Source organism: Silene latifolia, chromosome 1 (assembly GCF_048544455.1).
Source record: "Silene latifolia isolate original U9 population chromosome 1, ASM4854445v1, whole genome shotgun sequence".
In the NCBI taxonomy this organism is placed as follows: Eukaryota; Viridiplantae; Streptophyta; class Magnoliopsida; order Caryophyllales; family Caryophyllaceae; genus Silene; species Silene latifolia.
The window spans coordinates 6,308,266-6,335,970 of record NC_133526.1 but is presented as its reverse complement, the minus strand read 5'-3'; the positions used below and the strand labels follow the sequence as shown (position 1 = coordinate 6,335,970).

At 36.4% G+C, this 27,705-nt stretch overlaps 1 protein-coding gene, 1 long non-coding RNA gene and 1 pseudogene across 2 annotated transcripts; 2 read left to right on the top strand and 1 right to left on the bottom strand.

Moving 5' to 3' along the window:
• The first annotated feature begins 1,174 nt into the window (after positions 1-1,174).
• Positions 1,175-10,072, top strand: LOC141595162 (cation/H(+) antiporter 20-like). The gene is made up of 4 exons (XM_074415135.1): positions 1,175-1,595; positions 2,043-3,071; positions 8,383-9,318; positions 9,399-10,072. Exons 1-4 carry the CDS (start codon positions 1,416-1,418, stop codon positions 9,759-9,761), a joined length of 2,508 nt encoding a protein of 835 aa, XP_074271236.1. The 5' UTR covers positions 1,175-1,415; the 3' UTR covers positions 9,762-10,072.
• A 1,407-nt stretch (positions 10,073-11,479) lies between these two features.
• Positions 11,480-20,715, bottom strand: LOC141595157 (uncharacterized). The gene is made up of 3 exons (XR_012522264.1): positions 20,512-20,715; positions 19,118-19,241; positions 11,480-11,824 (listed from the first exon to the last, which is right to left on the bottom strand). It is a non-coding gene; the product is annotated as an uncharacterized LOC141595157 (long non-coding RNA).
• On the top strand, positions 11,656-18,489 carry LOC141595150 (cation/H(+) antiporter 20-like; annotated as a pseudogene).
• Positions 20,716-27,705: the final 6,990 nt, after the last annotated feature.

Here is a 27,705-nt window from a genome sequence, read left to right as displayed (position 1 = left end):
TGGAGGGGGGATACGGTACGGCCTAAGCAGAACCAAGCCGAGGTAGAAGAAGCCGGGGCAGAAATTTTTACTTGCGCAGAATACGCTCAACACTCATCGAAGGTCCTTACCACGGCATAGACTACGCTGGGGGCAAATTGATGGGGCATATTCTGCACCCGCTGACCGAGTCAACTTATTGAGCAAGATCAAAGATATCCAAAGCAAGTCAACACCTTGGACCCTAGACGCGGACTGTCGGCTGTCACTGGGTCTCGGCCGAGCAACTAGCCGGTAGGGACACACATCCGCGTACTCACATCCAAGACCCCTCGGCATGGAGTCAACAGGGCCCGCCGGCCTGCCATGGGTCCCTCGGCCGAGGGTAGATCAGTCTTTCCACCTGCTAGCCACTTGGCCACTTGGCCACTACGTGACAAAAGGTGAAAGTCTATAAATACTCCACTTCTCTCAACGAGAAGAGGATCCGCAAATAATCAGTTAAACATATTAATCTGGTATAAACTCCCTTATCTCTCTACAATATACTTTGTGCCAAGTATCACACAACTTAATCCCTTTAAGTTTACTGACTTGAGCGTCGGAGTGAGTTCGCTTGGTACCAAGCCGAGCCCCCAGTTTGTTCATTGTTTCAGGAGAGGCCGAAAGGAAGAGTCAAGCAAAGTCATCATTCTACAAGGTTACGTGGTAACAAAACTGCTCCGTAATCACACCCGGAACAGAAATGAAGATGATACTACATACACTTAAGAGAAAGTACACGGATTATATATTCAGTTGTACCATAAGTATTGTACAATCAAGGTATAAGAATCCGAACTTATATGTATTTTTTCTGAGCTAATTCATATATAGTTTATGTTTTTAATGTGTAAATGCATTAACTCAATACTTTTTAATAAAGCTCATATTCCTTAACATAAAGCTCAGATACTTTATCACAAAGCTCATATTCTACACCGTACAACATATATATATACAACTGATTGTATAGTCCATAAATTGAAGGAAGTAGTCGTCGGTAACACTTTCTGTAAAATAATTTTCTTATTACTATTTGTTTAGAGAAATTAAAGAAATCCTCTTATTTTAACAATTACACCAACGTACGTGGATACTACTCGTACTAATCTTCAAATGGTATATATACTATTTGCATTTTATATTTTGCATTATTATTATTAATAATATATCTTTTATATAAATTATATCATTGTCTCTAATAATACCAAGTCCATGCAAGCAAGGTGTTTGGAGAATAATGTGTATAAATACCCCAACGTAATACATTACTAAGTGCACATCCTCAACAAGTAAAACTCACTCTTTCCTTCTTCTAATTACCTCTTTCATAAAATAGTTCCAACAAAATACGGCACAGACCTGAACAAAGCCTGTCCAAAAGATCGATAGTCATGCCATTTAACGTAACAAATATAAAAACTTCTTCAAATGGAATTTTGGAAGGTGATAATGCCTTACACACAGCTTTCCCTTTGCTCATCATCCAAACCACCTTGATCCTCATTGTCACCCGTCTCCTCGCCTTCGCCTTCAAGCCTCTCCGTCAGCCTAAGGTCATTGCGGAAATTGTGGTAAGTTGTCGCGCTATTGCTATAGTTTGTTTTTCTAGTTCACGGAAAATGAGTTCACGTTATCTGAATGTTCTGATATTCAATTTGATAACGTCCCTTTACTCCCTTACATGTATTTTTTAATATTATTATAGGTCGGTCGTAAACTGTCGATTATGGTGACTATGGTGACATCAAACTAATCCGAAACTATTAAAAGAATTAAGATTATACATATAATTAGTGATTCTATAATTGAATTATCACACAATGACACGATCATACTGCCTCCGTCTCACCCATTTCTTTACGTTTACTTCATACAACGCCAATTAATTTAAAAAGCGACAATTATATTAAAATGCGATTATTTTACGAGTTGTTTAACCCTTTCTTTAAGAATATGTCCTATTTGCAAATGTAATTAATTTAATTTTTTTTAACTTTTTTTTTTTTTTTTTTTTGTAGGGAGGAATATTACTCGGACCATCCGTCTTAGGAAGAAACCACACGTACCTAAGCAACGTATTCCCACCATGGAGTACACCAATCCTAGAGTCAGTAGCCAGCATTGGCCTACTATTCTTCCTATTCCTTGTAGGTCTAGAATTAGACCTAGCCTCGATCCGTCGCAGTGGACGCCAGGCATTCAGCATTGCCATGGCGGGGATTAGTCTCCCTTTTGTCACTGGGGCCGCCTTAGCCCTTCTTCTTCGCCGCTCAGTCCCTGGGGCTGACGCGGCAGGGTACGGCCCCTTCCTAGTCTTCATGGGGGTGTCCCTTTCAATTACAGCTTTCCCAGTGTTAGCCAGGATTTTAGCTGAACTGAAACTCCTTACCACCCAGGTGGGCCAGACTGCTATGGCGGCCGCTGCATTTAATGACGTAGCGGCCTGGATCCTCCTGGCCCTCGCCGTTGCCCTGTCTGGTGACGGCGAGGCTGGAGGAGGACATAAAAGTCCTTTAATATCAATATGGGTTTTATTATGTGGGGTCGGGTTTGTTGCGCTCATGTTTATATGTGTAAAGCCCATTATGACGTGGATAGCGAAACGTTGCTCATCTGAACATGATACGGTCGATGAACTCTATATAACAATCACCTTAGGTGGTGTCCTTGTAAGCGGGTTTATAACCGATTTAATCGGAATCCACTCGATATTTGGAGCGTTTATATTCGGGTTGATTATACCAAAGGAAGGCGGGTTTGCAAAATGTCTAATAGAAAGAATTGAGGATTTTGTTACGGGTTTATTGTTACCGCTATACTTTGCTTCTAGCGGGCTTAAAACCGACGTGACGAAAATTCAAGGCGCAATTGCTTGGGGTATGCTAGTGCTCGTGATCGCGGTGGCGTGTTTCGGAAAGATTGTAGGGACGTTCTCGGTGGCTATATGTTGCCGGATTAAGTTTAGGGAGGCGTTGACTTTGGGGGTCTTGATGAATACTAAAGGCTTGGTTGAGCTCATTGTCCTTAATATTGGCAAGGAGAAAAAGGTTAGTCTTCATGTTTCTTTTCTTTTTCTTCTGTATTATTAACTGTTCCGATTATTTGTTTATCTTTAATTAAAATGACGTTAGAAAAAATACGAAAGGTAAATAAATATTGAAATAAAGGGAGTAATATTTATTGATCTCATTATTTACTGAATAAATTACTGGTGTAATATGTTTTGTTTTATCGTCTTATAAACTTAAAAATTGTTTAAAGAGATTTTAAGTGGACGTATCTTTACCGGGATTGATTCAACCAAAGAAAATAATGTTTTGATGGTAGCTAGAATAAGATTGTGCCAACAAATTATGTTGATGCAAAATATAAATTTAATTATTTTAGCATTATTTTATTTAGTTTTAATATAAACTATGAGTATGATTGAAAATGCCAAGGTCATTGGCTAAGAAAATAATGCACCTGGACGGTTTTAACAATCACCAAGTCAGTTGTACTAAAAAATTACAAACAATCATGAAGTTGATATTGTTTTCAAAGAATCATGAAGTTGATTTTTTTTCTTTTAATTATCACAAATTCTTATTATAGACGGGAGATATTAGGCTATAGTTATAGACGGGCTAAATATCCACCCACTTTAAGAATAAGGCAAGTAATAAGTTGCATGGTAAGGCCCAAAAATGACATCACTTTAAGCATATTTGACCGGTCTTTCACATTAAACGGATATATCTGTTTATACTGAGACTAATTGTTTAATTATAACGAAAGGAAATTAGTCTCAATTTTTATATACAAGAGTAGTCGATCTCATCCACCCGAATAAAAGAAAAAAGAGGTAGTAATTGATTATCAATCTAACTCAAGAACATACGACGTAAATTCTACATTAATCATAAAAGTCGATAACTAATTTCAAAAAATCTTAAAAGAACAAATAATGTTGTGAGTTTCCCAAAAGTTATCAACCGAAAAACCTTAATATTAATTATGAGTACTTTGTACTCTTACAAATTGGATTAACAGATATTACTGTTTTAAGAGAGACTTACTAATTCAAGATAGTTCTACAAATATTTAGTATTTCCACAAAGCGATGTTGAATCTTGTGGATGTTTTTATGGTGTAACATCAAGCTAAAGTATAATTAGTGAAGTTAATTACGTCAAAATATGTTATCATGAAAAGTTTGTCAATTCGAAAGACATTTCTACATCCAACATCCACGAGTCCATCGTGATAAAATCATACAAAAATGCGTCTATTTCTGTCTTTGCTCGTCTATCTAGTTCTCTAAGATGGTTCATGCATAAATCTACTTGATTGCATGCAATCATAAAAATATGGTCAATAAATCCATGGCAGGTTAATCTCTCTTCGTTCCAGTTAATAGTTACGGAAAAAAGAAAATACGTATCTAATGTGTTACATCAGACTTCTTTTAATAATTGAGTTTACATGTATTTTTATCGGCTTTTAAAGTTTATAAACTAACGTCAAAACACAAAATTTACTGAATTTATTTATATAAATTTGAGCAATATTGTATTTAATGTTAATGTTTGAGTGAACGAGTTCAAAAACTTTATATTAAAACCCATAACATATCTGGTTTTCATCTCCCTCAATTTGATTAAATAGGATGTATATGTATATTGTTTCCATAATGCATATTTAAATTGTAATTTTTATCTATTTTAGACAAAAAGAGTCTGCATTATTGGACGGAGTAAACTAAATATTAAAACGCTGTAAGCCTGTAACTATAATAATACGGTTTGATATAAAAATACTCCCTACATGGCATGTCATTATAATTTTCTTTTCCTTTTCAAAATAATCTTTTGCCATGTTCGGAATTTTAATCCCATTTTAAAAAAAATGCGTCATGAAACATACTAAATGAATTAAATGGAATTTGACAATATAATTGTTAATCCACAAATTCTTGTTTAAGAAAGATATATTTGTCTTAAATAATAAATGAGTCTTGAGTCAAACAACATAACACTTAAGAAATGACAAATTCTTATAGTACCATTTATCTATATGAAGTATTATTTAACCTGTTTTATACTTAAAACGAACGAATATAACTATCTAAAGGAGACGTTCAATTATTAAGCCACCAAACATATTGTCACATTGTGTGGTGCTCGTGATGACATACTTTTTTACTTGAAAAATAGCATAATCTATTTTGATTAGACTCTTGATTGAGAAAGTTCATGTGTCACCACCCATAAAATTAGATGATCTACTATTCTTACACTATTCCAAATTCAAACAATTGGCCAAAATGGCTTTACTCGTGATTCCTTCCTATTCAATAAAGATAAAGAACGTATGATAACTAAGTATATACACGGGTACTATGAGCTTAAGTCATGGTGGCATGCAATCAGATCGTTCGGAATGGGTTCGATCGAGGTCATATTGGGTTATGATTAAGTACATTTGGGTCGGGTTTGTGTTGCTTACAAGTAGAGTTAGTCAGGTCAATTCTTAGTTTGGGTCGTGTTCATATTATTGTCGAGTCAGGTCATTTAGATAGATTTATCAGGTCGAATCGAGTTTAGGTCGAGTTTTGGTTGGGCTAGGTCATTGTCTGGTCGGTTCATTATCAGACTCATCTGTCGGGGAAGTCGGGTAATTATAATAATTAGTCAGGTCAAGTCGGGTTTTACTTGGTTTGGGTCCGATCTTGCTTGGTTTGGGTCATCACCAATTTCTTATCCGGTCCATTTTTCCTCATTATTTATTCTAATTTAATAAAGATAAAGAACAAATGATAAGTAAGTATATACACGGACAATATGAGCATAAGATAAGGAAATCTACTTTTATAATCAAGAAACGTAACTATCACTTCTTTTTATTGCGATCTTTTTCGTAGGTTTGATTATACTTTTCAAAGTATTAAAATAAGCTTAGTTGCCCTTAAGGTGGCAATTAGTCATTGAACATTCAATTATTGAAGTAAATAATAAATTAATTAAAACCATTGCTTTCATTGGCTTTTTCAAATATAGTATAATACATGCATTAATTTCTAATTATTGTGTATAATTGTCTTGCATGATTGTGACCCCTAATTTAGTTTGACTAATTGTTTCATGCAAAATCAACCTACCTAATGCTTCCACGTTATCATAACGGTAGAGTGTGTAAAATTAATGAGATTGACGTTATGAGGCGGTTCTTAATCTCGGTACCACCCTTTCACATACAATATATAAGAAATCACTAAAATGATAGGTCTGTATGAGAACGTATGAGAGGTTGTTTACTGATATCATCGGGATTAGGTATCTTACATGTAGAGTATGAAAAACTATTTTTTAATAAGCCTTTTAGTCCCAAACTTATCATTAATTAAAGTAACTTAATGTATTATTTATGTTAATTTTATATTTTGTTAAAATGTGAATCCGTGCCCTAGCTATGTCGAATAAAATATCTTACTAGCTAAGATACTAGTTAGTTGCATGCATAATAATTATAATACTCGTAGGTGTCATTGAGATTTTACATACATATTTTATGATGAAATAATTAGTTTTAATATTTTATGATACATGTTTTTGTTTTAAAATGAATTTCATTGCTTAAAAAATTAGAAACATATCCATCATAATTTTTTTTGTCATCTAACCAAGGTGCTCTACACATGGGAAAAGTGTTATAAATAAGACACTCTATCAATAATAGAAGTTTGTCAACAAAGGTTTGTCTATTGAGGTTTATAGCTAAGAATAGTTATATATTTATATACAAATTTGTGGGATGACATGATGTTAAGTGGTGGTCCCTAAAATATACCCAACATATGAGAGAAAAAAATGGATAATTTAAACTGGGTTTTATAACATGAACATTGAAAATGTTTGTCTATTATTATGCATAGATTTATTTTTTGAGAGATTTGTTAATTTGGTGATGTGTCATCTGATACATCTTTTTAGAGCTATTGTGGATGTCCTAAAAGAGAAGATAGTAGTGGGCCAAATGGCAAATGAACGTAAACACAACTAAAAACAGTCCATAGTTTGACAGTTGACAGACTGCAAAAATATACGAATCCACAAACAATACTTGTTTAAGTTGTTTTTGACATTCCAAATATTTGGTTGGTACTGGTAGGTCCCATATCATCATCAAAATCCCTTGATGACAACATTTATCATGGAACCGTCCAAATCTACATATGTTGTGCACTTGTGCCTTCTTTGTTGTCTCCACGTTCTTCTCCTCCTCATACTCTGGCTAAGGCTGGTCAAACAGGCTGCCGGGCGGGTCAAGGGGTAGGCCCGGTTGGAGAAGGTCAGTCCGGGCAAAGCCAGGGTGGAGGGCCGGGTCGGGCCTGGTGGAGGTGGATCCTGAACCAGCCCGAGGTAGGGTCAATGGGTAGGCTGATGTGGGTTGGGTCAAGCCGGGTATATTCTGCAGGCCCTGGACTAGAGCTGTTCATGGGTCGTCCTCTCCATTGAACCCGGGCCATCCCGCCCGCTAAATAAGCGGATACGGACAAGGCATTTTAAGAAAAATACAAAGGCCCAGCCCACTAACCCGTCCCGAACCCACTAACCCGCTTGTCCGTGGGCCATAAATTAAACGCGAGCCCGGCCCAAGCCCGCGTTTGGTCACCTCTATCCTAGACTCAGTGTAGGTTGATGGCTGGAATCCTACGATAGGTTTCACCATACCTGAGCTAATATTCGACTTTAGTCTGGGGTAGATTCGAACCCAAACCAAAACTTTTAACCTAATGGTTGGAGCCCCATGATCATTTTATATTCTAACAATTTAAAGCTATCTTTTAAAAAAAAGGTTAGAAAACAGAGTAACGACATTGACCTTGACATGAGCCCTACTGCCCTTAATCAGGCTACATGTACTCAAACCAAAAGCTGAACATTTTTTTTTCTTATTATATGAATTGAAAAATTAATAATGTCGAAAATAATCAGAGAAATAATCGATTTTATATTCTAACAATTTGAAGCCAACTTTTAAAAAAAAAAATCTAGAAAATCGAGTAACGACATTTACCTTAACATGTGCCCTACTGCCCTTAATCAAGATACACGTTAGAATAATCGTAAATAAATTAAGAAAATGCCAAAGGTTAAACTCTTCAAATTTGTACAATCTAGCAATGACAAAGGCTCAAACAACCAGCATCGGTGATATATAGTGGGGATATTTGTTGCTCGGTACATATTTTACTTGATACAGAGTACATTTTTTTGAGTGTACATTTTTCTTCTTATAATTATATGAATTGAAAATCTAATAATGTCGAAAATAATACGAGAAATAACTAAATTTCAACATTTTTATTGATCTCAGGTGCTTAATGATGCAATGTTTGCAATACTTGTATTGATGGCTTTGTTCACAACATTCATAACCACCCCAATTGTCATGGCTATCTACAAGCCCGAAAAACGCGACACTTATAGCCCAAAACGTAAACTCCAGCCCGACCCATCTCAAATGGATCCGAGTGTAGCCGGTACTTCTACCAGCAAAGACGTGTTCAGAATGCTAGCCTGTGCTCATGGACCGGGTAACGTTCCTGGACTTATAAACTTAATCGAGTCCACTAGAAGCACGGTCGACAAAAGCAAACTAAAGTTGTACATTATGCACCTAGTTGAGCTCACTGAACGGTCCTCATCAATCATCATGGTCCAGAAACTCCGTAGAAACGGTCTCCCGTTCATCGACCCAACTCGTCGAAGGAGTCGAGTTGAGGTCCATGACAAAGTGGCCTCTGCCTTCCAGACATATGCACAGTTAGGTAGGGTTATGGTCAGACCAGTAACGGTCATTTCCGCCATATCGACTATGCACGAAGACGTGTGCCATGTGTCCGAGGACAAACGGGTAATGATGGTGATTCTTCCGTTTCATAAAATGTGGAGGAAGAATGAGGAAACCGGAGTGATGGAAGTCGACAATGTGGGCCATGGTTGGCGAGGGGTGAATCAGAGAGTGCTTAAATACGCTCCATGCTCAGTCGCGGTGTTTGTGGATCGTGGATTTGATATGGTCCAAGAGCAAAGGATTTGTGTTGTATTCTTCGGTGGGCCGGATGATCGAGAGGCATTAGAGCTTGGTGGACGGATGGCGGACCATCCCGCTATTCACGTGTCCGTTATTCGCTTTATGGAACCCCAAATGACTACAGCTAATAATGTCAAATTGACGCCGTCTCCTGAAAAAAATAGAGATCACCATTACACATTTTCCGTGGCTGTCGTAAATAGGGTGGAAGAGAAGGTAAATTTCCGTCTCAATCTCTTGATTTGTTTATATAAATTCCGAGTAAATTTTAATTGTACTACTGTTAATGTGTGCAGGCGCTAGACGATGCAATGGTACAAGAATTCCGCAACAAATGGGAAGGAACAGCAGAATACACTGAACGAAACGCTAGCAACATTGAACAAGCGGTACTTGAGCTAGGCAAAAGCGGTAATTATGAACTCATAGTTGTAGGCAAGGGGCGATTTCCTACAGCCATGGTATCGCAATTAGCAGATCGTCAGGCTGAACACGCTGAGCTTGGTCCAATCGGGGATATCTTATCTGCAACCAATAGTGGCGTGGTCTCGTCTTTGCTAATTGTTCAACAGCATGACTTAGCTCATGTAGATGAAGTCCCGGTTTCGAAGGTGGTTCATAGTGAAGATGATAGTCCCAGAATAAGCGATCAAGTTTAAGTTTAATGATATTGTATGAAATATAAGTCCCTAGTCTCTACCACTTAATCACTTACACAAATTCATACTTATAACCGTCACAATCCTGTGACAACTCACACCTAATTTAAATAATGTTAAAAAGAAGGGTTGTGAGAAGTCGTAAGACTTGCTGGACCACTTATGGCTTTATGTTCAATATTTAAGCATACTAAGTGTATAAAGGTTACCATGAACGATACGGTGTACTTTTCTTAGAGGAAAACGAGATGTTTTCACCGAGTGATACTTGATTTCAGTATCACAATAAAATATATTTGTATATTATGTTACGGTTTTATTTCTTTCCCAAGTTTTTAAATTAAAAATAAGGACTATGGAGTACGGAGTATAATTTTTGACAAGGGTAACATTGTCAAAACAAAAATGCAAACTAGAGAAAATCACTCCTTTAGCGATTTATAGCCGATCCATATTTATAGCCTGCAAACCATGTATATCAAGTAAGCTACCCAAGAACGACATACTATAGACATTCCAAAAGATTGCTCTTGGGGAAGCTTGATATGAGTCCCTTGAAACTTTCACGCAAGTTTTAACCATTAGACTCCTCCCTTGCGTGCAAAATTCAGGGATCTGTACATGTCTTGAATCTTTCCGTTATTATGGGATTAAGGGAGCTTTAATGACTAGTTCAACAAATTATTGAGAAAAAAGCAACTATTAAAAATTGTCTTTCTACCATTATTTTTTTGATGTACTTTCTACCATTATTTTGTATATTAGAGCAATGATAAATACAATACTATTATCTTTATATATCAATGTATTTTTAATTAAGTTGGTACTCAAATGTGTACCATTTGGTGGTGTCCTATTATCATCTTTTTTTCGGATCAAATATTTAATTTCATGGTTAATTTAAACATTTAGTTTAGTTCAAGTTTGTTCTGTTTAATTCAATTTAAAATTGAGTTTAATTCAGTCCGGAAGAATATAACCTTAAAGGTTATAAATAGTTGAAGCGGAGTAAAAAATTTGTCATCGATTAATTTCAGAGTCCGTACGATACATGCTATATAACAAAGTAAAAATGACCCTACCTTAAAGATTCTTAGTATAATTAACAAGAGGGGTATATACATGTATATTTTCCTTGACTTTTAATTATAAAAGTTTAGTTTAATGAACAAGAGGGATTAAAATATTATCTTTCATATTCAATGCCGATTTATCGTATAATTATTTTGTAGAATTATATTTGTTGTCTTATTCTCAAGAGACAAGTACCAAAATACTAAATCCACTTGATTTAACTATCCCATAAATTCATATACTATCTCTGACTAGGTATATACTTTTAAGTTTTAAGTCACAACTAAAACCCTAGATCCATTGTTTTGTGAAAGGTGGTATTTGTTCGATTTTAACAATATTGTATTTCGTCAATTTTGACATTATCTATAGACTACATATGACCTTCAACAATTAATTGATCTTTTCCCTTTACAAAAAAAAAAAAAAAAAAAAAAAAAAAAAAAAAAAAAAAAAAAATACCATATGTCAACTAGCTTAGTTGGTAAATTCATGGGAAGTGGTACTCATGACCTGGGTTTGAATGCCGTCAGCATCTCCTTTAGTCCTATATACCAAACAAAAAATGAATATACTAACTTTGACTTGGTATATACTTTTAAGTAATTTAGTTTAAATTGTACTAAACTACCAAGTCCATGCTAGCTAGAGATTTAGCAATGCAAGATTTTGTATATAAATACCCCAACCAAATATTACTCAAGTGCACATCCTAATGAAGCTCAAGCAAAGCTAGAATTTAGCATTTCAGTTTAATCTTCTAACTTTTAGTAGTATATAAATATAAATATCATATCATATTAAACAATAAAAATAAAACATGCCTGTGAACATAACAAGTATCAAAACCTCCTCAAATGGAATCCTTGAAGGTGATAATCCACTCCATACCGCCTTCCCCTTGCTCATCGTTCAGATGACGTTAATCCTCGTCATCTCCCGCCTCCTTGCCTTCGCCTTCAAGCCTCTTCGTCAGCCCAAAGTCATTGCTGAAATTGTGGTAAGTACATTATTTTCTTTTTTTTTTTTTTTTTTTGATGACGAGGGGGTTGAGTCCCCCCCCGGGCCCATGCGGAAAATGATTATTTTCATACGGAAAATGATTTTGTTTTTTTTTCCAATGTAGATAATTTGTTATTTGAAGGTCATTAGGGTATCTATAAATCTATAATAAATATCAAAACGTAGTTGCTCTTTCATGTACAAGTTTTACTTTTTCATGGACTTTTTTTCATAATTTTTCCATCACCTACCCTTATTTTAAAAAAAAGAAGAAGAATGTTCTCCCTTTTCCCTTTCATCCAAAAAATTGATCAAATTCCTAACAAATTCAACAATTATACTTATAAATTTTAATTCACATATTAATTAAGTACTTCTAATAATTCTTTTTTCAATCTATGAGCATCAGTTTGATATATTTAAATTAAATTAAGGGTACTTCATAAAATTACACTGCACTTGGAAATTTGATCTGAAAATTCAGTTAGAAAATCGAAAATCCAATAATCAATACGTAATACTTGAAAATTCGATCTGGAAAACATTTGTATGAGAATAGTAATAAGGGTACATCGGCTTTGCATATTAGTACTGATGGTGTATGAATCATAGTTATTGTCCGCCATTTTTTAGTTTCCCACTGCCCATATGGCCATATATGACATTGATGCCCATTTATGACATTGATAATGGTTCTACATGAAATTGGAACCTGTTAGAATGATTAGCGCTTGGCACCATCTCGTTAGTGTCATGCTCATCCATTTCATGCTATAGAAATTGACGGTGAAAATGCTATTAAAGAGGTAGACAACGGTGTTAGGCTTGGGGAAACTGTTATGGCGGGAAGGGGCGGGAGAGGGGTGGACGGGTGGTGGCGGCAGGAGAGGTGGTTGCCTTGTTGGGCAGTGGATGGAAAGTTGAAAGGGAGAAACTAAAAAACTAGGTATAAAAATGAGAGGGGTAAAATAGTAAATCATGTATATGAATGAGTAAATCATGTACATGAATGAGCAATACCCATATCAAAATTGACGGAATACAGATGCGTATACATGCAAGTATGCAACAAAACCAACTGTTCTCAGGTTAAGTATAGCATTTAGAGTATGACACTCCACATAACCTCTATTATCTGGTCTAAACCAACAATAATGTTGAATTTGGAATTAAAAATGGACGATGCACACAACTTGGGATTACTTAACTCGGAATTGTTCATAATAATAGATTTTCCTATAGAAATATTTGTTACTCCGTATATTCTAATTTTGTGTAGGGAGGGATATTACTAGGGCCATCGGCCTTAGGAAGAAACCACACATACCTAAACAATGTGTTCCCGAAATGGAGCATGCCGATACTGGAGTCAGTAGCCAGCATTGGTCTCCTATTCTTCCTCTTCTTGGTGGGCCTAGAGCTAGACTTCTCCTCAATCCGCCGGAGCAGCCGTCAGGCCTTAAGCATTGCAGTGGCGGGGATCAGCCTTCCCTTTGGCACTGGAGCGCATTGGCCATCCTTCTCCGTCGTACCATTGATGGAGCCGACAAGGCAGGGTACGTTCCCTTTGTGGTCTTCATGGGGGTCGCCCTCTCAATCACCGCGTTCCCTGTCCTAGCCCGAATCCTGGCTGAACTGAAACTCCTTACAACCCATGTGGGGCAAACAGCGATGGCTGTCGCAGCATTCGATGACGTGACGGCCTGGATATTGCTAGCCCTTGCTGTGGCTCTTGCAGGGAACGGCGTGGCTGGAGGACCGCATAACAGCCCATTAATCTCCGTATGGGTGCTATTATGCGGGGTCGGCTTTGTCGCTCTCATGTTCATTTGTGTTAAACCCATCATGGCTTGGGTAGCGCGTCGTTGCTCATCCGAGCAAGATGCAATGAACGAGCTCTACATAACAATCACCCTGGGGGGAGCCCTAGTATGCGGATTTATAACCGATTTGATAGGGATCCATGCGATATTCGGGGCATTCGTTCTCGGATTGATAATTCCAAAGGAAGGAAATTTTGCAAAAACTCTAATAGAGAGAATAGAGGATTTTGTGACGGGTTTGTTGTTACCGCTCTACTTTGCGGCAAGTGGGCTTAAGACAGATATAACAAAGATACAAGGGGGAATGGCGTGGGCGATGTTGGTGCTTGTGATCGCAGTCGCCTGTTTCGGCAAGATTATAGGGGTGTTCTCCGTGGCTATGTGCTATCGGATACGAGTTCGGGAGGCACTGACCTTGGGTGTGTTGATGAATACTAAAGGCTTGGTTGAGCTCATTGTTCTTAATATTGGCAAAGAAAAAAAGGTCTGTTTTCTCATATCATAACTGTTTGCATTTCTATTCTCATTGCGATTTTTATGCTGACGGGATTTGAACCAAGATCATGAGTATCATCTCTCATAACTTTACCAACTAAATTAGTTGACATCTGCAAATTTTTTACTTATTTACATTATTAATAAAGCAAAATTAATCTAGAAACCCGACATCAAGTCCATAATGGGAAAAAGAAGGTCATTTAGTTTGTATGCATCGAAAATATTTGTATTGATATAACACGAAAAAACTACATTTACACGACCTTTATGACCCATTGCACTCGGAACTTTGCCTCACCTAAAATTAAATTTTAATAATAGAAGCCTCATCTTAGATATAAGTAAACATTAATCATGACATAAATAAACTTTAATCATGATTATAAGTAAACTTTAATCATAAAAGCTAGCTTCAAATCCTGATAACTTACAAGTGGTGAAGTTTGACAAATGTGAATGAATGCATCATGTGCTTTTAACTTCAAATCAAATTATTATCGAGTAATAAATAATGTATCACCAAAGCTAGCAGGTACAAAAAAAAAAGTAAAACAATTGGAGTGCAAAGTTGGTTAATCTTCTTTATTCTTTTAGTCCAGACCAAGTTTGATTATTCGGGAGGATTCGTAGGAGTGACGAATGTGTAATATAATTAATCTTATCTCAAATGAGCCCTTAATATAAATTCATGGTGTGTTTTATATGAAGAATACAAATTACAAAAATTACTTCATCAAACACCGTCTAATACCTAAGGACGGACAAGGCACAAAACTTTCTCCATTTTAGAGGATTCAAAGTTACTATGAATTTCTAGGATACTGTATTTCTATAATTCTATGTTTTATTATGTAGTATATCTGTATATGTAAGAATATTTAAGAGAGTCAAATGCTACTAGGATGTAGAAAACATTTTTTTACATCTATCAAAAAGAAAAGTTACGGAGTACTAGAAATTTCTAATTCATACTTCCTCAATCTCATTGAATTGTTTACTATTTTCAAAATATGTAATGAGAATTTTGATAAACGTAAACAATTCAATGGAACAGAGAAAATATAAATTATATCATCCAAACAACATAGTACTTCGCATCAATTTATTATGTAATATACTCTTGAATTGGAATTATTGTATGTGTTTTTGCAAGGGCAGCCTAAATTTGGCCATGTACTCATGTCTATATGACGAGCTCATTTCCTCTCCATTTCCTCAAAAGAAATGGAGAGGCAAGTACCTATTAATGGCCCGGATCGTATCTTGATATCATCTAACGGTTCTAAATTTACGCATAAAAATAAAGGAAAATGAGAGTGAGAGAAGAAATTATTATTTAAGGGGATTGTGAGAGGAAATGGAGAGAAAGGAAATGGAGAGGATCCATTTCCGTCCCTATATGACGGCCATTGACTTCTATACATTAAAATATTTAAGCCAATTAATAAAGTCGCTTTATGACGCATATTATGAACTTACTCACGTCTATATGGCGGCCATTGATTTCTACATACTGAAATACTGAAGCAAATAAGTCATCTATGACATCATATGAACATATGAAGTATAAAACGGTTTTACGATAAAACATTGTAAAATTATTTTACTAAAGATAATAATGTCTTTCTCACGGAAACATGGTAATGGGTGGAAGTTATATGTGAGGTTATTTACGTACAATAGCACTTCGTTTTAACATCATAACTGTGTAGAACCGTTTTAAACAAGAAGTCAATAAATTCTTGTGTAAGATCGCCTTACACAAAAAACAGGTTTTTTAATCTTCTCTAAATTTTCGTTTTTCTTTTAATAAACCAATATGGTTTGTAATTTTGTATACCGTATTAGTGTTAAACCGCATCACAACGAACTGGCAAATTAATGAAAAGTAGTAGGGGGGTTTTTTCCATTTTCCTGCCAAGTCAAGATAACTGTGGATAATTTGTTTTAATTAAGTGGTTTTGTACAAACCGTTATCGCTAAAGCGACATTTTGTGCATTATTGATGTTAATATAATTATATTTAATTTATACAGAATACAGATGTGTATCCTTTGTCCCAGGCATGACTATCAAATATCTTACGAGAGGGACATCTTGTGAATTATTAATAAATACAGTAGTAGTTTTTTTGTATTCTATAGTGTAAATATTTTTTTTTCTAACAAATACAATAATATCCGTACCACTTCAATAAAAGTTTTTATTTATTTATTTAATTCATACAATTTTCTTGGTGTAGTTACTTACCCATGACCAAAATAATATGTACAAACCCAATTTTACACTTTTACTACCCCCTTGCATAGAGAAAAAGGAACATACATCGGATGTATTACCTCGGATTTTACTTGTTTTTAGCATATGTGTATTTTTTCTGAGCTTATTACTTCAAATTTTATTTGTTTTTGAGCATATGTGTAGTTTTTCTGAGCTTATTAAAGTTTTTAGGTTAAATTTTAATTTTTTTTCCGTCAAAACTCAAATTTAACTAAGTTTGTATTTAATGTTTTTGAAGTTTATTGTAATTTTTTGAGCTTAATATTTTAGTGAATGAACTCAAAAAATTTATAGTAAAACTCAAATTTTTTAAAACAAAACTCAAAAATTTTATTATAATGCTCATAAACTATAAAATTGGTGGTAATACATCGGATGTATAATCCACTTACTGCCTTGCATACAACTAGTTGTCTATTTTTCTGTCTGTTTGTGAGACGTATTCTAATGAATCGTTAACAACTATTTGAATAGGAGTTACCGACAGAGTATATAATATACATAATGTACTAGAAGAACAATAATCAAATTATCTAATTTTTCCCTTTTTTTTTCTTTTTGTTATCAGGTGCTTAATGATGCAATGTTTGCAATACTAGTGTTAATGGCTCTATTCACCACTTTTATGACCACTCCTATTGTCATGGCTATATACAAGCCCGACAAGCGAGACATTCGAAGGCCAAAACGTAAACTACAATCAAACCGATTTCAAATCGAACCCATTTCAGGCTCTAGTCCTAACACCAGAGATGAGTTTAGAATGCTAGCTTGCGCTCATGGGCCGGGTAACGTTCCTGGGCTTATAAACCTAATTGAGTCCACAAGAAGCACGGTCGAAAAGAGCAAACTAAAGTTGTACATCATGCACCTAGTTGAGCTCACCGAACGTTCCTCATCAATTATCATGGTTCAAAGACTTCGTCGAAATGGGTTACCCTTCATTGACCCAACTCATCGAAAAAGTCGGGTTGAGGTCTATGATAAGGTTTCCTCCGCCTTTGAGACATATGCTCAGTTAGGCAAGGTTATGGTCAGGCCTGTAACGGTCATCTCAGCCTTAACCACAATGCACGAGGACGTATGCCATGTGGCCGAGGACAAATTAGTAATGATGGTGCTTCTCCCATTCCACAAAATGTGGAGGAAGAATGAGGAAAGTGGAGTGATGGAAGTTGAGAATGCAGGACATGGTTGGCGAGGGGTGAATCAAAGGGTGCTTAAAGATGCTCCTTGCTCAGTTGCCGTGTTTGTGGACCGTGGATTCAATAAGATTGAAGGGCAGAGGATTTGTGTTGTTTTCTTCGGTGGGCCCGATGATCGAGAGGCATTAGAGCTTGGTGGAAGGATGGCAGACCATCCTGCTATTCAGGTGTCTGTTATAAGGTTTATGGAAAGCGAAAGGACAGAAGCTAACATCACATTGACGCCATCTCACGAGAAAAATGGTGAACATCATTACACATTTTCAGTGGCGGCCATGAATAGGGTAGAAGAAAAGGTACGAGTATCCTCCATTAATGATCTCTCTGATTTATTTTTGTAGTTATATGATTTTCAAGGAAAATTATCGAATGGTAAGGTCTAATACTCTTGCTCCTCATACGTAGGCGCTAGATGATGCAATGGTAGAAGCATTTCGCACCAAATGGGAAGGAACAGTTCAATACACGGAGCGAAATGTTAGTAACATCGAAGAAGAAGTACTCGAGTTAGGAAAGAGTGGAAATTATGAACTCATAATTGTAGGGAAAGGCCGATTTCCTTCGGCCATGGTATCACAATTGGCAGAACGTCAGGCTGAGCACGCTGAGCTCGGGCCGATAGGGGACATCTTATCTTCATCCCATAGTGGTGTAGTCTCCTCATTGCTGGTTGTTCAACAACACGACTTGGCTCATGTAGAGGAAATGCCAGTTTCTAAGGTGGGTCAAAATGAAAATGAAGATCTCGGTAATAATAATCAAGTTTAATCTTTATTAAAAAAAACGTGTTTCTGTGGACGATGATGTTTGAATGAAATATTACTTCTTTTGCGTGCATTTCTATAGTTCTTCTCACGTGACCTTAAACGGTTTGACCACAATTTTTGCATTGTATATTACTTATATTTGTTGAACATATAATGATTTTGTGAAAGAGATTTGAGAACCAATGTAAAAAATTTGAACATATTTAAAATCTTTGTTCAAATATATAGAATTGGAGGAAGCGTGATTTATGTGCTAATTGTCATATCATATTATATGAGTACATGATAGCTTACCATACTAACTGATCCTAACCTAAATCCCCATAGACCCTATTGCTGCCACCCTTCCTCGCCCTGTTGTCCACCCTCAACGGTTCTCCTTTACATCTTCACATAATCTATTCCGTACCCACTTATGTTCCTTCAACGATGTTTGCCTTTATTGCACACATCTCTGATATGACCCTCCGCGGTTCCGCCTATTTCTCCCTACTTACTTGCTATATTCCCTTATTGATTCTCTACGTAATCATATCAATGTCAATAATAACAGCTTATGTTTTTAACCTTCGTCTTTGAAAGCCAGTCCAAAATAAACACCTTTATCATGTTCATTTACTATAGTTTCATACTTTCATCTACTACACCCGATAACAATAAGAGTATAAGACTATTGTGTTCAAGACTCAAAACTCAAAAGTACATACCTCTGCAAATAGATCATTGTATCACGTGCTGGGTGTCTTGGTATCGTAACCCAGAGGCCAGAGATAACTCCTGAAACCCAATTCAAGCTTCAACGTAACCAAGTCATTTTGAAATGCACCATTTCTGAAAAAGAAAGCAAGGGTCGCTGTAACTACGCGAACTTTCAACTACTTCAAGTTAAATAGTAGTCACAATGGCACAAACAGGCTCGACTAAATTCAAATCAAACTGAGAACTTAAACAACCGATCTGAATTTAAGCTAACAAAAGGAAAACAAATATTTTAGCCACAGCAACACGGCCATCAGCCAAGACCTGTAACCTTGGCAAACAGCCTGCAGGTCTGCAACCAGCAACAGCAAGACTCATGGCCTGCAGAATCGTGCCAGCCGAGAGCTCGTCCTGGCTATCCTCAACCCAATTTCCCAAAATTTTAGTACCCAAACAACCAACATGTTCTACCCCATCAGCCAAGAACAGTAACCTTGGCCAGTAGCCTGCAGGTCTGCAACCAGCAACAGCGAGACTCGTGGCCAGCAGAATCGTGCCAGCCGAGAGCTCGCCCTGGCTATCCTCCACCCAATTTCCCAAAAATTTGGTGCCCAAACAACCAACATGTTCCACCCCATTCAACAACCATACCATAAACCCGATTCCACCACAACCTTACCTACAACAAAAACTAACCAGAATGTCCACACTCCAATACAAGATATATATCACCACTTCAAAAACATTCAATTGCTTCCAAAATTTGAGATTATTAATTAAAATTTTCCAATTTTCTTCTAGTTTATAATTTACCCCCACTGCAAATATTCGCCACACCTAACGACAAATTCTGACTCCGCCTGACATGAGCAGGCATTCACAGGCTGTCATTGACGGTTTCAAAGGATGATTCATGCCAACCGACTCCAAATCATTTCGGGATTAAAGCTCGGAAAACCATTAACATAAATATCACAAATAATGCCTTAGATGACCATGTAATAATCAGAATAAACCATACATGCACAATTCATGAACTATACAACCAGTTGTATATGTTGTACAGTGTAGAATCTGAGCTTTGTGATAAAGTATCTGAGCTTTATGTTAAAGAATATGAGCTTTATTAGAAAGTATTGAGTTCATCCATTTACACATTAAAAACATGAACTTTGAATTAGCTCAAAAAGAATACATATAAGCTCAGATTCTTATACTTTGGTTGTACAATGCTTATGGTACAACTGGATGTATAATCTTATTTGTGATACATGCAAGTATGCAACCATACCATACATGCAAATGTGCAATTACAATTATGACTACAGTAAAAAAAAACATCAAGAAACTTATAATCGGTTGGATTTAATTACTTGTAAGAGGGAAAAGATAGAAAATTTACTGTCTTTGGTGAAAATGGTCCTTCCAAATGGTCTCATTCTTCTTCTTTAATTACTTGAATGATCACAAAATGGGGAAAAATAATACCAAAATAATTAGGAAGGAGAAGGGTTGAAACTTCCAAGTAAATTTATTGATTAAAGGTGGGTTCTTTGGGTGCGTACCTCGTACTCCGATTAAAATAGGGTTGGAATTAATGCAAAGATGTTAGGAGTACACGGCGTGTACAAGGCTTTGGTACACGGGCCAATCAGCGCTCGCCACGTGTAAAGGTGAGTCAAAGATTCTTTTTTTGTTTGGAGGGAAAGTTGGAGGGAAAAATGGGAGGGATTATTTGGGTTTGGGCGGGATTAGTATTGGGAATAACCCCAAGATTAATTAACACTTATTTTAATCTAATCTCCATAATTAACAACACTTATTTTAATCTAATCTTTATAATTAACAACACTTATTTTTAATCTAATCTTTATAATTAACAACACTTATTTTTAATCTAATCTTTTTAATTGACACTTTATCTCTCTCATTATTTTCATTACTTAAATACAGTAACTTATACTAGAACAAAAAAAAGACAGTGATTAAAATTTTGGAAACCTTATTTTTTAATACTCGTTGAACATCTACACCAAAAAAAAATATAGTCGTTCAACATTTGATTAAATGGCGCTTGATTTTGATCTCAATAACTTGTATGAAGAAGGTGAATGTTCACGAGGAGAAACAAAAGGCAACGGTGAAGCGAATATAATGGCGATGTTGATTTAATGAAAGAGTATGTCGAGTTGTATGGCGGCGGTCCGGTGGATGATGTTGACACCGTCGTTATCTGCTGCGACAACGACAACATTGTTGAACTTTGTTGTAGGTTTGGCTTACAAGTCATCGAAGAACTCATGACTTTCGCCCATTCATACGCATATAAGAAGGGGTTTTCATGGTACATTCGCACTAATAAACTCTTTAAAAAGTACAAGGAAGACGGTGTTTCAAAAAAAGGTTCCTTTAAGAATGAACCGCGGTATCATATGTATGAAAGATTAAGGCTTTGTTGTGGTCATCTTTGCTAAAACCAAGGATGCCGCAATGTTTACATTGAGTCCCGTTATTTCGACGACGAAGACGTAGTGAAGATAACGCAATGCCATTTAGAGCACAACCATGAGATGGATCCTAAGAAAAGCTAGGTTATTTGTTGGGTTTAGACATATAAATGACTACTTCAAAAAGAGGATGATGATCAATGATCTTCTTTGGTATTTCAATATTAAATAATTACAAGTCGTTGGTCTTGGAGGGGGGAGGTCATGAGAACCTTGGCTTTAAGTTTAGTGATAGTCGAAACGCCATCAATCAAGAACGAAGACGTAGCGTCATAGATGGCGATGCTAAAGAATTGAAGGCATATTTTGAGAAGATGAAAGAGGAGGATCCTAATTATTTCTATGCAATTGAGCTCGATGATTTTGGGGCTCCAATGAATGTTTTTTGGTGTGATTCACATTTTTGCCGAAGCTATGTTTAAATCGCACGGAGACGTTGTGTAAATGCGATACAACTTTCTTGACGAATATGTAAGGCGTTATATCTCAATTTATCTGTGTTAAAATGTTATTTTGATTAATCGTATTTGTTTGTTTTGTTATGTAAGAGTACCGTGCTTCAAGAATTCATAAAATTTAAATTAAAATTACCAATTTAATTGTACTATAGAAATTATTCTGATTACTGATTTTATCTGTTTGGTTCTGTAAGTATAAGTTTTGTAGTATATCATTAATCTGATAGAGTAAATCATGGTGTTACAGGTATCGCATGCCTTTTTCCCCTTTCATAGGGGTGAATCAACATGGGAATTCAATTGCTTTTGCTTGTGCTTTGGTTACGCGTGATTATGAAGAAAGTTTTGAGTGGGTTTTTGCCAAGTTTTTAGAATGCATGGGTAAAGCTCCGTCAGTTATATTGACAGACCAGGAAAGAGCAATTGGTAATGCAATTAAAAAAATCTTCCCAAACACTCAAAGACGAGCTCGCCTTTGGCACATATTGAAAAATCTTTGGTAAAAATCTGGGAAAACATCCACTTTGGAACGATATCTCAAGTGACCTTAATTTAGCGATTCACGGCGGTTTGGAGGTGCATGATTTTGAGATAGCATGGAAGGAAATGGTTCGTAAATATGGTATTGAAAAATGTTCGTGGGTGTGAGTCGTATTTGATCGGGAGAGTTGGGTCCCCGCATATTGGCGTGGGATATTTTGTCTTTGGGATGTCGTCGGCCTTGAGAGGAGTGAGCAACAAAACCGGTTTTTCAAAAGTTATGTCAATGGGAGGACTACTTTAAGTCAGTTTGCCCAGAAAATTGAGGAAGCCTTGAAATTGAAAGTGGAGGAGGAGACCGCGAACAATCACGATTGCACAGAGAAACCGTATAAAATTGAGTGCAACTTACTTGTTGAGCAGGTTTTCCATAAATTGTATACTAAGAAGATATATAAGTTGGTACGTGACGAGGTAATTGGGTTAATTTATACGAACGCTGATCCGCCGAGAAGACTTGGGCATAGTGTGACATTTAACGTTGAAGATAAAAAAGTGGCGCCATTTGGTAAGTGTAAGAAATATTGGGTTGATATTGTGAAGTGTGGGACCGCTCAAGTGCTCATGTAAGTTATTTGAGTTCAAGGGTATATTGTGTCGACATATTATTAGATGCATGGTTATCGAAGATGTGAAGGTGATCCTGGAGAAGTATATACTTGATCGATGGCGAAAGGACTTGGTTAGAGAATACGAGACAATCAAAACTGGGTACTATAATCCGGAAGCCTCAGCTCGTGCGAAGAAGTCGTTGGAGGTAACTATAAGGAACCATTACATTTCCACACTAGCGCTTCGAGACGATGAAACTTATGCAACATATGATAGATTGACTTCTGAATTAATTAAGGAGTTGGAGGGGATTGTTGGTGTTGAAACTATAGACGCCTATGTCCCTGGCGGTGTTTCTTCTAGGGTATGGGGTCATAGAAGGCTACAGCCCAAGGAATGCAATATTAGATATATGAAGAGGAAGGCAGCAGAGAGGGAAGGTGGTCTGCAGGATCCTGTTGACAGAAGAAGATCTGGGAGGGTACCAAAAGGCAAGAGAACTCCCGATGGTCGAAAGAATAAGAAGGTGAGTAATATAGTAATTGTTATTCATTGTTGTACTAAATTCTTTACTCGGCTTTTTTGCATAACCCTCTAAATAACGTCATAATTTTTTGAATTGCAGAAAAAAACTAATGTTCCAAACCCATTCACCGCTAATGAGAGCAATCATTTAAATACTGCATGTAGCGAGTTTGGTGCATCGCAATCTACTCCTACAAGACAGTTTGGTGCGTCGCAATGTACCCCTACGAGGAGCCAGTTTGGTGCGTCGCAATGTACCCCTACGCGGAGCCAGTTTGATATGTCGCAATCAACTCCTACAAGGAGCGTATTTGGTGCATCGCAATTACCCTCACCTTATTCTACCCCTAGCAGAAGCACATTTGGTGCATCACAGCCTACTCCTCCTTTGCATGCGATGGAAGGAGATGTTAATCGATCGATGTATGAGTCATCTTACGAATTTTACCGTTAGTATGTTTGTCATGTAAATTGCATATGAATGAAATTGCATTTTGCATAATGAAGACAATCATCTACTTAATGAAGTCTAATTATATTGACCAAGTTTAATTTCACATACCATAAGTTTAATTCCAGAAAACATGAGTTTATAATTACAAAATTACATACCAATTTAAACTTAGAGCCCTAATAGATCAACTTAAAAGTAAATAAAGTCATGGACAATATCGCCTCTTATAATCATTGTCGTAGAGAAGAGGTTCTCGACGCACTTGCTCTTCAATACGTTCAATGGTGGGCCTGAGTGGAACCACCAGGTATACCATCCCCTTGTTGCCTTGCTCACAGAACGTTTCCACCAGCCGCACCTGGGTATTATATAACCCACCATCAAGTCCTCATTAGAACCCACTTCGTAAGCGGATGATCTCTCATCTGTCCCTTTGAGGATGACCTTTTCTTTTGGATACGCAACTGAATTTGGAACATTCCTAGCCCTTCTAAGAAATCTTTCTTCCTCTAGTTTTGTTATTTCTGCCTCCCAAGGACAATCCGGATTTGAAACCGCTTGTCTTTTATTTGGATGTTGAAACTTCCACGAAAGAAAGGGTCGCACTTCCGTTTTCTGTTCATATCCATAATATCTTGAAAGATTCAGTAAGATCAAACATGCATAAAGATTAACGAGATACATGATGTTACTCAAAACTCACAATCATCAATCCTTTAAACCTAAACCTCAATATATGTAGAACATGCATATTTGGGGATTACATATCATATAATCAGAATCATCAAGACATCAATATATGAAGAACAAGCATGCATCTTGGACTGACTAAGCAACAATAATCATTTAAACTTGTACAGAGTATAAATTTAGGGCAAAATTTGTATACAAAGAACAATATTCCATCAAGTACTTCATCTTCTACTGATGAAGTCATGAAGAACAATAATTCTTTAACATATACGGTAACATACATACTTGTTAAATTATTAATAAACATATTTAAGTTTAAATGTGAGATCAAACCTACCTTGTTGATAATGATGAAGAAGTAGGCGTGATGTAGACGTTATCAGACGGTATGTCTCTTCAACTTCTCTGTTCAGTCAGTTTATATGGGGAAGTGAAATGAATGGGTGCCACTTTGTTGTGGGATATTAAAATAAACGATTTGTATTTTTATTTTATTTTTTTATTCAGTACAATATGAACATGATTATAGGATTATACTGTGGCAGAAAATTATAAAAAAAAGAGAGATAAGATCTTAACAATATTGCGTTATTTTAATAGCTTTATGATACGGATATTATAATATTGCATTATGTGATATGATGATCTAACAACGAACGAAACCTACTTAGATAAACGTAAACATTATAACATTAATATATTTTAACTTCTGTGAAATGATCTAAAAAGAACGAAACTTACTTAGAATAAAAAACAAACAAGACATTTCCTAATTGAATATTGTCCATTTTCATGGACAATATGGTGGTTGTGGCCAACCACCACTAATTGACATTTTATACTTCTTCGTTTCATCACGGCCACCTTCGTTATGGTACCAATTCGCCCCATGCTCGCAAAACCAGGCGAAGATTCGACCTAGTTTCCGTATCGCATCTTGGCGGGATGTAGGACATGATAAGGTCCCCGCACGAACCAACTCGAATGCCGGTGATGTCTTGTTGTATCCCTTGACCTTATATTTATTTGGGGTATAGACCCTTGGTTCCCACCTCATTCTTTTGTATGGGTAAACAACTTCCATTTAGGTTTTTTAGGGTTTTTTGGTTGTGTTGATGGAATGGTTGACAGAGAAAAAAATTTATGGGGACACATATATATATAGGAGATGGAGATGGTGTCTTTTCATTTTTATACTCCATATTCAATGGTGGGTTTTACGTATATTGTATAGGTTCAATGTACATACGCCGTACGGTCCGTTTACTACGTATATTGTATAGCTTCAATGTACATACTCCATATTCTCTGGTAATTAATTTGAAGATGTGTGCGAAATGGTCCGTTTACTACGTTGTCTTCACGTGGAAATGCAATTCGTTAATTTAAAGTGTATACAAACAAATTTACATAAAATTAAACAAGTACGGTTCTTAATAGACTTCCCCGATCAGTTTCTTAATGATGTAATGCTCCGTTATTTTGGTGACCCAACATAAATCCTAACGCTAACTTACGGCACATTTTACCGTCTTTCTCAAGTTACGCCAAGTTTCCATCGAGATGGATATAGTAACTTAAGAAAACGGTGCATGACGTAAGTTCTTTGAATCCCCTCAATTGCCACTCCTTTCTTCTCCTTGATTTGCCATTTATCGCACTTGAGCGAAATCCCACCGCCAAACTTGTTGCTTTCTCCAACGTCCTTTTACGAAAAAACATATAGAAAATTCCATCTATTAGCGTTGTGCTATTTATGCTTTAGTAGTACATAACATATACGAAACGTTATTAGGACATTAATAACGCTTGCTTACCACGACTTCATGAACATTCGTGTTGTCAATGAATCATCGGTTGTCTTGTAAAGCGTCTTGACTTTTTACACTTGTTCACCACATACAACATCCAGAGGCCATCAACAAATACAGGTACATGGAACTAGTCAATAAACATGGAAGGTTCAGGCACAAATAAAAACAAATACGAGTGAGGCATGAGATAAAACCATCATGCATGCAAATTTATGAAGAAAAGGCACTTACATGGGTTGTCTCACTCAGTTTAAACCCCTTACTTACATCTTTCTTTACTAGGGTGGCCATATTCGGCATGAACTTATGATGACCTCTACCCTTCACAACCAGATCAAGCATCTCCCCTACATAAATTGAAGAAACATGTAGTTCTAAGATTGTACATTACAAAGTTAGTTGAATATGTCTCACAATTTACCATAAGTTTTGGACAAAGTATGTAGTGTTGAGTGTCAATCGGATCTTCCATAAATAAAGTATAATTGATTACCCTTGCCAAAGCCTCCATTACCTAGTAAAAAAGTTAATCAAATTCTGATTTAGTAAAAATTAAACAATTAGTTAATGTAATTTAGATGGAAACCTTTTTCAACAACCTCTACACCAATTGGTTCTTCTCCAAGAATAGCTTGACGAACACGACGGACCGACAATTCAACTTCTCCGTCATTGAAAATTGAGTCGTCTTTGCACCTAAAAAATAACAATATGGACGATATCAAAGTACACAAACTGTATTATTTTATGAAAGCAACTACAGAATCCTAAAAATTCCCATGCACTAACCCATACGCAGCTTTGGCGGGATGTAGAACTATCCGGCGTAGAAGTTTGTCAACCCTTTCATTGATAAATGTCTTTTGGTCCACATCTTCAATAATGCAGTTATTTGTTTCCTTTTCTGTGACCTTTTTAACTCGCTTACGTCCCCTACCGTTGTCATTACTGTACCTTCACCTTCTTCAAATCCACATCAACACCCATTTCCTTAGTCACCGAGCACCCTTTACCTTCAAGCCACTTTGGTCTACAGTAGCGTGGACCTATTGG